The sequence below is a fragment of the Arachis ipaensis genome, chromosome B02, assembly GCF_000816755.2.
Source record: "Arachis ipaensis cultivar K30076 chromosome B02, Araip1.1, whole genome shotgun sequence".
NCBI classification, from domain to species: Eukaryota; Viridiplantae; Streptophyta; class Magnoliopsida; order Fabales; family Fabaceae; genus Arachis; species Arachis ipaensis.
This window is the reverse complement of record NC_029786.2, coordinates 98207812-98221558: the sequence shown is the minus strand read 5'-3', so window position 1 is coordinate 98221558 and position 13747 is coordinate 98207812. Positions and strand designations below refer to the sequence as shown.

General features: G+C 42.3%; 2 protein-coding genes across 2 annotated transcripts; both read right to left on the bottom strand.

Moving 5' to 3' along the window:
* On the bottom strand, positions 259-10943 carry LOC107627776. Its single transcript, XM_016330603.1, has 2 exons — positions 10077-10943; positions 259-1545 (listed from the first exon to the last, which is right to left on the bottom strand). Exons 1-2 carry the CDS (start codon positions 10941-10943, stop codon positions 259-261), a joined length of 2154 nt encoding a protein of 717 aa, XP_016186089.1.
* Positions 12195-13280, bottom strand: LOC107627775. The gene has a single exon (XM_016330602.1). It carries the CDS (start codon positions 13278-13280, stop codon positions 12195-12197), a length of 1086 nt encoding a protein of 361 aa, XP_016186088.1.

Sequence of the window (13747 nt, the reverse complement as noted above, 5' to 3'; positions counted from 1 at the left end):
GAGTGATCTAAACATAAAGTAGTACGGGTCTTACTAAACCGGCTAAGCCGGCAAACCGCTTGCTCGCTGGGTATGCCCCGGCTCCTAGGGATAGAATCTTCTTAGGTTTCTTGCGTTCCAGGTTCTGGGAACTTCCCTACCGTCTAGCCGTTCCAACTTGTAGGCACCGCTGCCGAGTACTTCCTTCACCCTATATGGACCTTCCCAATTTGCCGCCAACTTTCCTTCTCCTAGTGTCGGAAGGCCGACGTCGTTGCGTCATAAGACTAGGTCGCTCGGCTCAAAATCTCTTTTGAGGACTTTGGCATTGTAACGCAGAGCCATCCTCTGCTTCAATGCTGTCTCCGACAAGTGGGCCATCTCTCTAGTTTCATCCACCAAGTCCTTTTCTACGGCTTCTTCAACTCCTCCCAGAAGTAGTCGCGGGCTCGGTTCTCCTATCTCCACAGGAATTACCGCGTCCACCCTATAGGTGAGCCGGAAGGGCGTCTCCCCTATAGATGACTGTTGAGTTGTGCGATAGGACCAGAGGACTGAGGCTAGCTCCTCTGCCCATGCTCCCTTCTTTCGGTCAAGTCGCTTTTTGAGGCCTTGTAGGATGACCTTGTTTGCTGCTTCGACTTGGTCGTTGGTCTGGGAGTGCTCAATAGACGAGAACTTTTGCTTTATGCCTAAGCCGGCAAGGAATTCTCCGAATTTCTTGTCGGCAAACTGTGTCCCATTGTCCGAGACGACGACCTCTGGGATTCCAAATCTGGCTATTACTTGTCTCCACACAAACCTCCGACAATTAGCCAAAGATATGCTTGCCAAGGGCTCGGCCTCTACCCATTTGGTATAATAGTCGATGGCGACAATTAGGTACTTGACATGTCCAGGTCCAACCGAGAAAGGTCCTAACAGGTCGACTCCCCATTGTGAGAATGGTCGGGAGGCAATCAGCAGGCTTAGTTCAGCTGCTGATGCTTTGTGAAAGTTGGCGTTCTCCTGGCATCTTTTGCATCCCTTCATGAACTCTTTGGAATCCGCCATCATTGAGGGCCAGTAGTAACCGGCTCTGACGAGTTTTTGTGCTAAGGCCTTCCCTCCGATGTGATGGCCGCAACACCCTTCATGGACTTCGCTTAACACGTAGTTTGTTTGATCGGGGCGTAGGCACTTTAATAGGGGTTGGTTGAGCCCTTTATTAAACAGCTGGCCTTGTATTATTGTATACTTGGCCACTTCTCTTCTTAATGCATTTGCTATCTTTTCGTCATTAGGGAGTTTACCGCTTTCTAGGAAATCAGTGATCGGGTCTATCCACGAGGGGTCTGCTTGGGTTAAATGCAAGGTCACTGTTGGTTCTTTTACCAAACCTTGTATGAGAGATTGGTTGCCCGTTCCTAGCTTTGTGCTCGCCAGTTTTGATAGGAGATCAGCTCGTGTGTTCCTCTCCCTCGGAACGTGCTGTACCGTGACCTCATCAAACTCCTCATTTAGCTTCTTGACCCTCTCCAAGTATTTTTGCAGCAGTGAGTCCCTGTCTTGATACGTTCCATTAACCTACAATGTGACGACTTGAGAGTCATTACATACCTTGACGAACAGATTTTTGCTAGTAAAGAATTCACAAAAGTAATCTCGTTGTAAGTATAGTTTCTAAACTAACAATAATCCTTTCGTACAAAAACTTGTTTGTCACTAAAGCAAACCTAATAAAATCAAACCAAAGTATTTAAACCTCGGGTCGTCTCTCAAGGAATTGCAGGGAGGTGTATTTATTATTGGTTATGGAAGATTATCTTTTTGGGGTTTTTGAATAATGAACAGGAAAAGTAAATTACAAGAATTAAAGTAATAACTAATACAGCTCTTAGCAAGGTATGAGAACTGGAAATCCTATCCTAGTTATCCTTATCAATTGTGATGAGAGTTGTTCATTGTTCTCACTTAGTTAACCCTTACTAAATAAAGGAAAGTCAAGTGGACTAATCAATTTTATTCCTCAAGTCCTAGTCAACTCCTAAGGAAAGACTAGCTTTAGAGGGATCCAAATCAACCAGCAAATTCCAATTACCAATCAACAAAGGAGTTTAATAACTCAAGTGTCACCAATTACTCAACCAAAACCAAAAGGAGAGAAATCTAAATATTGAAAGCATCAATCACATAAATTGAAGAAAGCAACCATAAATCTGAAATACCTTAAATTGCATTAAATAAAGAAATCAAATCTAACATGGAGTTCATAAATCAAATTCGGAAAATAAGTAATTAACAAGAGAAATAGATAAACCAAAGTACTAGAATAAATAAAAGTAGAAGAGAAACTAAATTAAAAGGGACGTTGAACCTGGAATTGAGAAGAAGTAAACCTAACCTAAGAGGAATCCTAAAACCTAGAGAGAGGAGAGAGCCTCTCTCTCTAGAAACTACATCTAAAACCTAAAATTGTGAATAATGAGAAGTGGTCTGAATGAATAAATGCATTCCCCCACTCTGCAGCCTCTAATATGTGTTTTCTGGGCCAAAAATTGGGTCAAAAATAGCCCAGAAATCGTCCCCAGCAATTTCTGATACGTCCAGCACGTGGCTCTGTCACGCGTACACGTCGTCCACGCGTACGCGTGGATTGAATTTTTGCCAGGTCACGCGTACGCAAGATCCACGCGTGCGTGTCACCTAACAGTGTGGCAACTATTGAAAATTATATATCATTTCGAAGCCCCGGATGTTAGCTTTCCAACGCAACTAGAACCGCCTCATTTGGACCTCTGTAGCTCAAGTTATGGTTAGTTAAGTACGAAGAGGTCAGGCTGGACAGCTTTAGCAATTCCTTCAATTTCCTTTATTCCTTCCACTTTTGCATGCTTCCTTTCCATCCTCTAAGCCATTCCTGCCCTATAAACCTTGAAAGCACTTAACACACATATCACGGAATTGAATGGTAATAAGAGGGGATTAAACATAGCAAATTTAAGTCCAAAGAAGCATGTTTTCAATCACAGCACAAAATTAGGAAGGAAAATATAAAACCATGCAATTAGTATGAATAAGTGTGCAAAGACTTGATAAAAACTACTCAATTGAGCACAAGATAAACCATAAAATAGTGGTTTATCAATCTCTCCACACTTAAACATTAGCATGTCCTTATGCTAAGCTCAAGAGAAGCTATAAGAGAGTGAAGAGAAATGGTAAAACTTATGAAGTGCAACCTATCTATATGAATTCAACTAAATGCAAAAATACTTCTACCTACTTGATTAAAAGTAAACAAATTCTCCAAGACAAACATAAATTAGATTTTACTAATTCAAATCACACAATAAGAGACAAGTAAACTTGTAAGAAGATAGCTCATGAAAGTAGGGAACATAGAATCAAGCATTGAACCCTCACTGGTAGTGTATATGCACTCTAATCGCTCAAGTGTCTAGGGTTGATCACTCTACTCTTCTCTAGTCATGCTTTCTAAATTTTGTTCTTCATCTAACCAATCAACAAAAATTTAGTATACCAATGCAAACATTATGAGGTCTTTCCGAGGTTGTAATGGGGCTAAGGTAAGGGTGAGGATATATGTATGGCCAAGTGAGCTATAATATGAATATTTGACTAACCTAAGCTCTTACCTAACACACACACACTCTCTATGTAACTCTAAAATCATGCCTAGCTACCCATAATTCCCACTTTTACATATTTCACATACTCATATACCAAATTTCCTTAATTTCACCCCATATGCATTGATCTTTTATTAAACTTGACATCGGGGTAATTTTGTCCCCTTATTTATTTATTTATTTATTTATATTGTAATAATATATATTTTATTATTTTATTATTTTATTATTTTATTATTTTATTATTTTTTTTATTTTATTTATTTTTTTTATTTTTTTTTGAATCATAAAAGCAAACATAATATATCAATGCACATGGATTTTTAATTTTTCTGGTCTCACATGAGTATGCACCCAAATTTCCAATATTCAAATAAAGTATAAATACAATACATTCCCATTAACCCAAGTTCCCACAGTTTCCCACACTTGGTTGACACACAATCTCTATCTTAAGCTAACCAAAGATTTAATTGGGGTGTTTAATTGTTTTTCCGCTTAAGGCTAGTGATGTGGTAAAATATATAACAAATGGGGATTAAAAGGCTCAAAGTGGCTAACAAAGGTAAATGGAATGGTAGGCTATTTGGGATAAGTGAGCTAATCAAATGATGGCCTCAATCATATGCAAGCATGTAAATATACTAAACATTGGACATATAGAGTGGAATAAAATATAGATTACAATTATAGAGAAGAAAACACACAAGAATAAAATATTATGGTTAAATAATGTAACCATGTAATTAAGCTCAAATCTCACAGGTTGTGTGTTTTGAGCTAAAATTCATGTTCCAAATTACAGTCCTCAACAAGTTTAACACAAATTTTTCAATTTAAATTAGTGAAATATTATAAAATAGAGTCTTGAAAAGAAGCTCATTACTTTAACCAAGTAGTAGTAGAAGAACATGCACAAAATTAAACAAACATACAATCAAACATGCAAATACAACAACTAATAAATTAACATTGGTGTTTGAAAAAAGAAGTAACTAACCCACGGAAGTCGGTATCGACCTCCCCACACTTAAAGATTGCACCGTCCTCGGTGCATGCTAAGATGTGCAAGTGGACGGGTGGTTCCAACTGGCGCTTTTTTCCAAAGATTGTGCAGATGGACTTATCTCTCTCCCCATGTAAACGTCTTCCAGTTCCCTTCCTGGTGGCCATCTTGAAAGAAAAAGGGAAGAAAAGTAACGCAGAAATAAAGATAAGAAAATAAATAAAGTATGGGTGGGTTAATGCCACATAACGAGGGTCTCAATTACATGGTAGCTACAACATGCAAATGAGAAAACAGTAGAAGCAAATGGCATATCAATAGTGTAAAAATTGCAACAAATGAGGGAGAGGGAGTGGGTAATGCAAGATAGTATAAGTGTATATCAATGCAAATAGAATGCAAGTATCATAAAAGAATAGCATTGACTTATGAATAATAATACCCAATCAGAATAAAACAAGTCATGAAGCACCAGAATAATTCAAGAAAAGATGTAACAGTTGAATAAGAAAATTTAACACCAATGGAAAAATAATAAATTTAGAAAAAAAATAAAAATATGCACAAAATTAAAATGCAATGAATGAAAGTGTGCAAATAAATTAAGTAAAATAGAATGGAAAAGAATAGGGATGAGAAGTTGAAGAGATAAAGAAGTAGAAAGTGAGAAAGGAGGAGAAAAGGAGAGAAGAAAGAAGTAAGAATTTAAAAACGGGGCGCGACGCGTACCCGTGCTTCACGCGTACGCGTGAAAACTGAGTTGGCTGTTTGATGCGTAAGCGTCGTCCAAGCATACGCATGGGTGGTCCGAAAGTGAAATGACTCGCACGTGTCAGGGATGCGTACGCGTGGGTGATTTTGTGCCTCTAGCACAGTTCCATCGCAAGGGCAGCACAACTCTCTGTTCAGGTGCTCTTTACGCCAATTTTCATCCCCACGCGTACGCGTGAGGTACACGTACGCATGGGGTGGCTTGTGCTTCACGCACCCCTCCCGCGCAACTCTCTGTCTAGTTGCGCAGGCACATACGACGCGTGCGCGTCGTTGACGCTTGCACATCGATCTCCTTTTTTTTAATGCAGAATGCAGATGACTATGCAGAAATTATGAATGAACACGAATAAAAATAAAATAAAATAAAACTAAGAACAAAAAGGAAAGAATATACTATAGTGGGTTGTCTCTCACCTAGCACTTTTAGTTAAAGTCCTTAAGTTGGACATTTGGTGAGTCCCTTGTTATGGTGGCTTATGCTTGAACTCATCCAGGAATCCCCACCAGTGTTTGTAATTCCAATAGCCTCCGAGATCCCACACAAGTTGCATAAAGCCTTCAAGCAAGTTAAATCAAGTGACAAGGCCCCAAGAGTGTTGATTGCTAGAATGAATTCCGGGGTCCCAAATCTTGCCTTTGCACCCGTCTTCTTGTTGATCATCATGATTCTATCCAGGTGGTAAGCAATCTGAATTCTCACTAAGGCAACCAAACAGCCTCCTAGACCCATTCAATCGAGCTCTACACCAATCCTTGCACTTCAACTTTGAGTATGCAACCGTATTGAACCTTACATGACAACTCTTACCACTAACCATCTCCCTCTTACTCTTATAGCCACAAAGAGCTCTAAGTTGTCCATCCATCTCAAGCAAAGCATATTCAAGTGGGCTAATTAAGCTTAGAGATGAAAGATTTACCCACTTGGATGAAGGAATGGATGGTGATGGCTTTGGGAGAGAGGTCTCCAACAACTTTGGCAAGGTGAATTCCAGCTCCATTCCCTTGAGCTCTTCCTTGACAACTTCCACCTCTTTGCAAGCTTCTTCAGTTTCAACCTCTTCCTCTTGGTAGCTTTCTTCCAATTCAATCTCTTCTTCATTACTCACCAAGGGCATGAGAGGTTGTGATTCTTCTTCTTTAATCTCCATCTCTTGATCAACCTCTTCAAAGTCTTTAGCCATGATATGCCTTGGAGGTTGTACACCCTCTTCAACATCAAATTCAAACGTCTTGGAAGGAGGTTCTATGAATGGACTTTCCCATGGAGGTTCTGCATCTCTCAAGTCTTCAACCACTTCTTCCTCTTCAATAATTACTACTTTGTCCAGTTGTTTTAGTATAAAATCGTACTCATCCTTGATGATTTCCTTTCCATGACAACTCCTTTCAACTATTCCTTCATCTTCAAGGGTCTCTTCTACCTTCACCTTTAGGGCCTCCTCTAGCTTCTTGTGAAGTATGAGATCCATTTCGTCCCTAAGACGATCCCTTCTCTCTTGTTCCATGTCACTAGCATAATTGGGATCGTGTTGCTCTTGGGCTGATGGATGTGGGTTTTCTTCCATGGAGGGCGGTGATGGGATGGAGAGATCATTATGTGGCGGTTCAACACTCTCCATCTTTTCCACTTGTTGCTCAACACACTCATCCGTGGGAATGCTTTGTTCATTGCATGAGCCTCTTGGGCCAAACTTTTGATGGATGGTTGCTTGAAGTTGATCCATTGCTTCCTTAAGACGATTCCTTGACTCTTGCCCAGCTTGAATAACATGATTAGGATCATATGGCTCTTGGGTTGATGGATATGGACATGGTATATATGGAGGTGGTGGTTCTTGGGAGTAATTGGGTTGGAATTGGGGTGGATCTATGTACGACTCATAAGGCTTATAGGGTGGTTGATATGGTAGATAAGGGTTAGGGTCATATGGAGGTGAGTGGTGAAAAGGGACTTGTGAGTGTGGTGGTTCAAAGTTATGTTGAGGAGGGGGTTCATAGGCATATGGTGGGGCTTGTTGGTAACCACAAGGGGGTCCACCATATTCCTCATCTTGGTATGCACCCTGGAATGGCTCTTGACCATAGTAATTTGGTGGAGGTTGGTTGTCACGAGAAGGTCTACCATAACTATTGTCTTGGTATGCATCATATGACGATTGTTGGTTATAGCGCATTGGAGGGGATTGTTGCCGAAAGGGTTGATCAATTCCTCGTGGCTCCTCCCATCTTTGATTATTCCAACCTTGATGATTGTTCTCATTATAGCGCCCATTCCATACAACAACATTGGAACCAAACTCATAGCGAAAGGGGTGAGAATTCATAGTAGCAAGTAAAAATAAAAACTAATAAAAATAAGCAGTTAAATCCTAAAACTACAAAAACTAACAAATAAGCAAAAAGCAAATATTTACAATAACCAATAATAAGGCACACGTTTGCAATTCCCCGGCAACGGCGCCATTTTGACGAACGTATTTTTGCTAGTAAAGAATTCACAAAAGTAATCTCGTTTTAAGTATAGTTTCTAAACTAACAATAATCCTTTCGTACAAAAACTTGTTTGTCACTAAAGCAAACCCAATAAAATTAAACCGAAGTATTTAAACCTTGGTTCGTCTCTCAAGGAATTGCAGGGAGGTGTATTTATTATTGCTTATGGAAGATTATCTTTTTGGGGTTTTTGAATAATAAACAGGAAAAGTAAATTGCAAGAATTAAAGTAATAACTAATAAAGCTCTTAGCAAGGTATGAGAACTGGAAATCCTATCCTAGTTATCCTTATCAATTGTGATGAGAGTTGTTCATTGCTCCCACTTAGTTAACCCTTACTAAATAAAGGAAAGTTAATTGGACTAATCAATTTGATTCCTCAAGTCCTAGTTAACTCCTAAGGAAAGACTAGCTTTAGAGGGATCCAAATCAACCAGCAAATTCCAATTACCAATCAACAAAGGATTTTGATAACTCAAGTGTCACCAATTACTCAACCAAAGCCAAAAGGAGAGAAATCTAAATATTGAAAGCATCAATCACATAAATTGAAGAAAGCAACCATAAATATGAAATACCTCAAATTGCATTAAATAAAGAAATCAAATCTAGTATGGAGTTCATAAACCAAATTGGGAAAATAAGTAATTAACAAGAGAAATAGATGAACCAAAGCACTAGAATAAATAAAAGTAGAAGAGAAACTAAATTAAAGGGACATTGAACCTGGAATTGAGAAGAAGTAAACCTAACCTAAGAGGAATCCTAAAACCTAGAGAGAGGAGAGAGCCTCTCTCTCTAAAAACTACATCTAAAACCTAAAATTGTGAATAATGAGAAGTGATCTGAATGAATAAATGCATTCTCCCACTCTGTATCCTCTAATCTATATTTTCTGGACCAAAAACTGGGCCAAAAACTGGGTCAAAATAGCCCAAAAATCGCCCCCAGTGATTTCTGATACGTCCAGCACGTGGCTCTGTCACGTGTACGCGTGATTCACTCGTGCGCATTGCCTAACAGCATGAAAACTATGAAAAATTATATATCATTTCGAAGCCCCGGATGTTAGCTTTCCAACGCAACTAGAACCGCCTCATTTGGACCTCTGTAGCTCAAGTTATGGTCAGTTAAGTATGAAGAGGTCAGGCTAGACAGCTTTAGCAATTCCTTCAATTTCCTTTATTCCTTCCACTTTTGCATGCTTCCTTTCCATCCTCTAAGCCATTCCTGCCCTATAAACCTTGAAAGCACTTAACACACATATCACGGAATTGAATGGTAATAAGAGGGGATTAAACATAGCAAATTTAAGGCCAAAGAAGCATGTTTTCAATCACAGCACAAAATTAGGAAGGAAAATATAAAACCATGCAATTAGTATGAATAAGTGTGCAAAGACTTGATAAAAACCACTCAATTGAGCACAAGATAAACCATAAAATAGTGGTTTATAAATCTCTCCACACTTAAACATTAGCATGTCCTCATGCTAAGCTCAAGAGAAGCTATAAGAGAGTGAAGAGGAATGGTAAAACTTATGAAGTGCAACCTATCTATATGAATACAACTAAATGCAAAAAGAATTCTACCTACTTGATTAAAAGTAAACAAATTCTCCAAGACAAACATAAATCAAATTTTACTAATTCAAATCACACAATAAGAGACAAGTAAACTTGTAAGAAGATAGCTCATGAGAGCAGAGAACATAGAATCAAGCATTGAACCCTCACTGGTAGTGTATATGCACTCTAATCACTCAAGTGTCTAGGGTTGATCACTCTACTCTTCTATAGTCATGCTTTCTAAACTTTGTTCTTCATCTAACCAATCAACAAAAATTTAGTATACCAATGCAAACATCATGAGGTCTTTCCGAGGTTGTAATGGGGCTAAGGTAAGGGTGAGGATATATGTATGGCCAAGTGAGCTATAATATGAATCTTTGACTAACCTAAGCTCTTACCTAACACACACACACTCTATGTAACTCTAAAATCATGCCTAGCTACCCATAATTCCCACTTTTGCATATTTCACATATTCATATACCAAATTTCCTTAATTTCACCCCATATGAATTGATCTTTTACTAAACTTGACATCGGGGTAATAACTGTGCAAAGACTTGATAAAATCACTTAATTGAGCACAAGATAAACCATAAAATAGTGGTTTATCATACCTCTAGTCTGCTTGCCCCAACGTCCCTCGCCAATTGCAGGCCGCCAAGAAGGGCCTCGTATTCTGCTTGATTGTTGGACACCGAAAAGTCGAACTTGATCGATTGCTCATACACGACTCTTGTTGGGCTTTCCAGAATAATTCCTGCTCCCCCGAACGTTTGATTGGAGACTCCGTCCACGTGGAGCTTCCACCTTGTGTTCGGTGTCTCGGGAGTACTTCCCGTCACTTCGACCAGAAAATCAGCCATTGCTTGGGCCTTGATTGCATGTCTGGGCTCGTACTGCAAGTCATACTCAGACAGTTCGATTGCCCAGGTCATCATCCTGCCCGCCAGGTCGGGCTTTTGCAGCACTTGGCGGATCGCTTGGTCCGTTCTGACGATTATCTGGTGTCTTTGGAAGTACTGTCGCAACCTACGAGAGGAGGTCAGGAGCGCGTATGCTAGCTTTTCTAACTTGCTGTATCTCAGTTCTGCCCCCTGTAGCGCCTTGCTCACAAAGTAGACCAATTGCTGAATCTTCCCTTCTTCTCGTACCAGGACGGTTGCCAAAGTTTCATCAGTTACTGCCAAATACAAGAATAGCACCTCTCCATTTCGGGGCTTACCGCGTACAGGGGGTGCCGAGATGATGCTCTTGAAGTGATTGAAAGCTTCCTCGTAAGCCGGGGTCCATTCGAACACTATCCCTTTTTTCATCAAGTTGAAGAATGGCAAGGCTTTGGCAGCCGATGCGCCGAGAAAGTGGGATAGTGCGGTGAGCTTTCCCGCCAGTCTCTGCACATCCTTTACACACCTCGGGCTGTTCATCCGCAAGATTGCCTCGCATTTCTCCGGGTTAACTTCCACTCCTCTTTGGGTTATCATGAACCCCAGGAACACCTTATTCATCAGCCTCTGGTAGGTAGCTCCCGCGTTTTTTAGCCCAAACGGCATCACCTTATAGCAATATATACCCCCTGGCGTTATGAATGTCGTCTTTTCCTCATCTGGCCGGTGCATCGGTATCTGATTGTATCCGGAGTACGCGTCCATAAAACTCAGGAACCGATATCCCGCTGCCGCGTCTACGAGGGCATCGATGTTGGGAAGGGGAAAGGAATCCTTGGGGCATGCCTTGTTCAGATCAGAATTGTCCACGCACATTTTCCACTTTCCATTTGCTTTCTTGACTAAGACTACATTGGACAACCAGGTCGAGTAGTCCAATTCTCGGATGAACCCAGTTTCTAGTAGGCTGGCTGTTTGCCTGGCCACCTCATCAGCTCTTTTCTGAGACATTTTTCTTCTTCTCTGTGCCACCGGCTTGGCTTCTGCTCTCACAGCTAAGTGGTGTGACATGAACTGGGGGTCGATCCTCGGCATATTGGCCGGTGTCTAGGCGAGTAGATCGCCGTTAGCTCTGATAATTTCTTCCAAAGGCTCTTTTAAGTTATGGGGGAGGTTTCTGTTCACGAAGGTGAACTTTTCCTTTGAACCACCGACCCTGAACTTCTCGAGGTCCCCTTCAGGTTCTGGCCTGGGCTTGTCGTCGACCCTGGCGTCCAAGTCGGCTAAGAAGACCCCAGATGCCTCTTTGAATTTTTTTCTTAGGGAGAGACTGGCGTTGTCGAACGCGACTGCCGTTTCCAAATCTCCCTTGATGGATCCAACCGACCCATCGTCAGCAACAAACTTCATCATCAATAGCTTTGTACAAATCACTGCTCCAAACTAATTGATAGTTTTTCTTCCCAAGATGAGGTTGTAGGCTGTGGAGTCTCTTAGGACCATGAACTCTGCCATTACCGACCTCTTCCCTCGTCCTCCTCCTATGAATACTGGCAGGGAGACTATACCCAGCAGGTTTGATAAAGTTATCACCTAAGCCGACCACGCCGTGTTGGTGGGTCTTCAGGTCGGTGTCTCGGAGGCCCAAAGCATCAAACACGTTGCGGAACATAATGTTCGAATAAGCTCCAGTGTCTACCAGAATTCGCTTTACTAAGCATGTTCCAACTCTAGCTGTGATCACCTTGGGAGAGTTCTCTAGCAAGTCGTTAAACCATTGGTCCTCGGGCCCGAATGATATTGACGGTATCCTCCTGGAGGGAGGCACGGAGCTAGATGATGACACGGCTAAGACTTTGGCGTCTTTTCTGCTTGCCGACTTCGACCTGGGGGAACATCTCTTCCGACTATAACATTTACAATAGTGAAGCCGCACTCATTGTCCTCCTCGGGTTCCTGTCTCTGCCTCACAACGCGGTTCTTGTCGTCGCCGGAGTGGTCACGATCGCGCCTCCTTGGCTCCCTTATGAGGTGGGAAAATTTAGCCAGCTTACCTTCCCGAATCGCCTGCTCCAAAGCGTCTTTCAAATCAAAACAATCTTGGGTCTTGTGGACAAAGCCTTTGTGGTAGTCGCAATAGAGGTTTTTGTTCCCTCCAGTTCTATCCTTGAGTTTTCGGGGCTTCGATAGGATGCCCTTGTCGGCTATTTGCTGGTAGACTTCGATGATCAGGGCTGTCAGGGGAGTGTAGTTTGTAAACTTCCCTACCCGGGGAAACGGCTTGAAAGCTTTAGCTGGCCCTCCGTCCTTGGAATGCTCCTTTGTCCTTTCCTCGTTACCGGGATGACGAGCAGAGTTATACGTGGGCTGCCGCTTTTTGGCTACCACGACTTGGCTAACCTCTTCGTCATTGATATACTCTCTAGCCACATTTTGAATTTCTTGCATCGTCCACACGGGCTTGGTGGTGAGGTGCTTCCTGAAATCCTCGTTCAGCAACCCGTTCGTCAAGCATAAACTGGCCACCGAGTTCGTCAGGCCGTCAATCTCCAAGCATTCATCATTGAACCTATCCAAGTACCTTCTGATCGGTTTTCCACTTCTCTGCGTCACCCTTAGCAAGTTGATCGGGTGCTTCGCTTTGGCAATACGTGTGGTGAACTGTGCCAGGAAGGCGCGATTGATGTCTGCAAAGATTGTTACGGAGCCCTGGGGGAGAGCATTGAACCAATGAATTGTCGGTCCTGCTAAGGTCACGGGAAAGGCGCGACACTTTACTTCATCACCCACCCCTTCCTGGTTCATTCTGGTCTCGAAAGCCGTCAGGTGCTCTTGGGGGTCTTGGGTCCCATCATACCTCATATCCGTTGGCTTATCGAAGTGCTTCGGTGGCTGTACTTCGAGGATGGAGTGATGGAAAGGGGTTGCCCCCATGATTACGGGGTGTCACCTTTTTCTTGGTCTTTCTCTGCTGTCTTCTCGATTTTCCTCTACGGTATGCCTTGTTGGAGGTCGGGTGTAAATGATGGGATCTTTCCATCTTCTCGGCAACTCCCTGCTTTCTCTTTGGCTTTCTGATTCTGACTGGGGGGTCGGGGTGCGTCTGGAGCGGTCCCTTCGGGGGCTTCTCCCTCTGGCTTCCCTCCCTCGGGGAGACTGGGAACGATCTTGCCCCGGATCTTATCGGTGGCACTCTCTACTTGCTACCTCCCACTCCAGGTTTTGCACTCTGTGGCGCAGCTCCTGTATTATCATGGCGCTGTCGCTCCCCGTCCCTCCAAAGGGACGCCTCTCCTGGGAGTGCGACGGTAGGTCAGGTCGCCGCAGGGGGGACCTTGTGAGTTCTCAAGAGGAAGTCACTGAGGCCACCCTGCCGGTTCGGGGAACCATTTCTTCCCCAC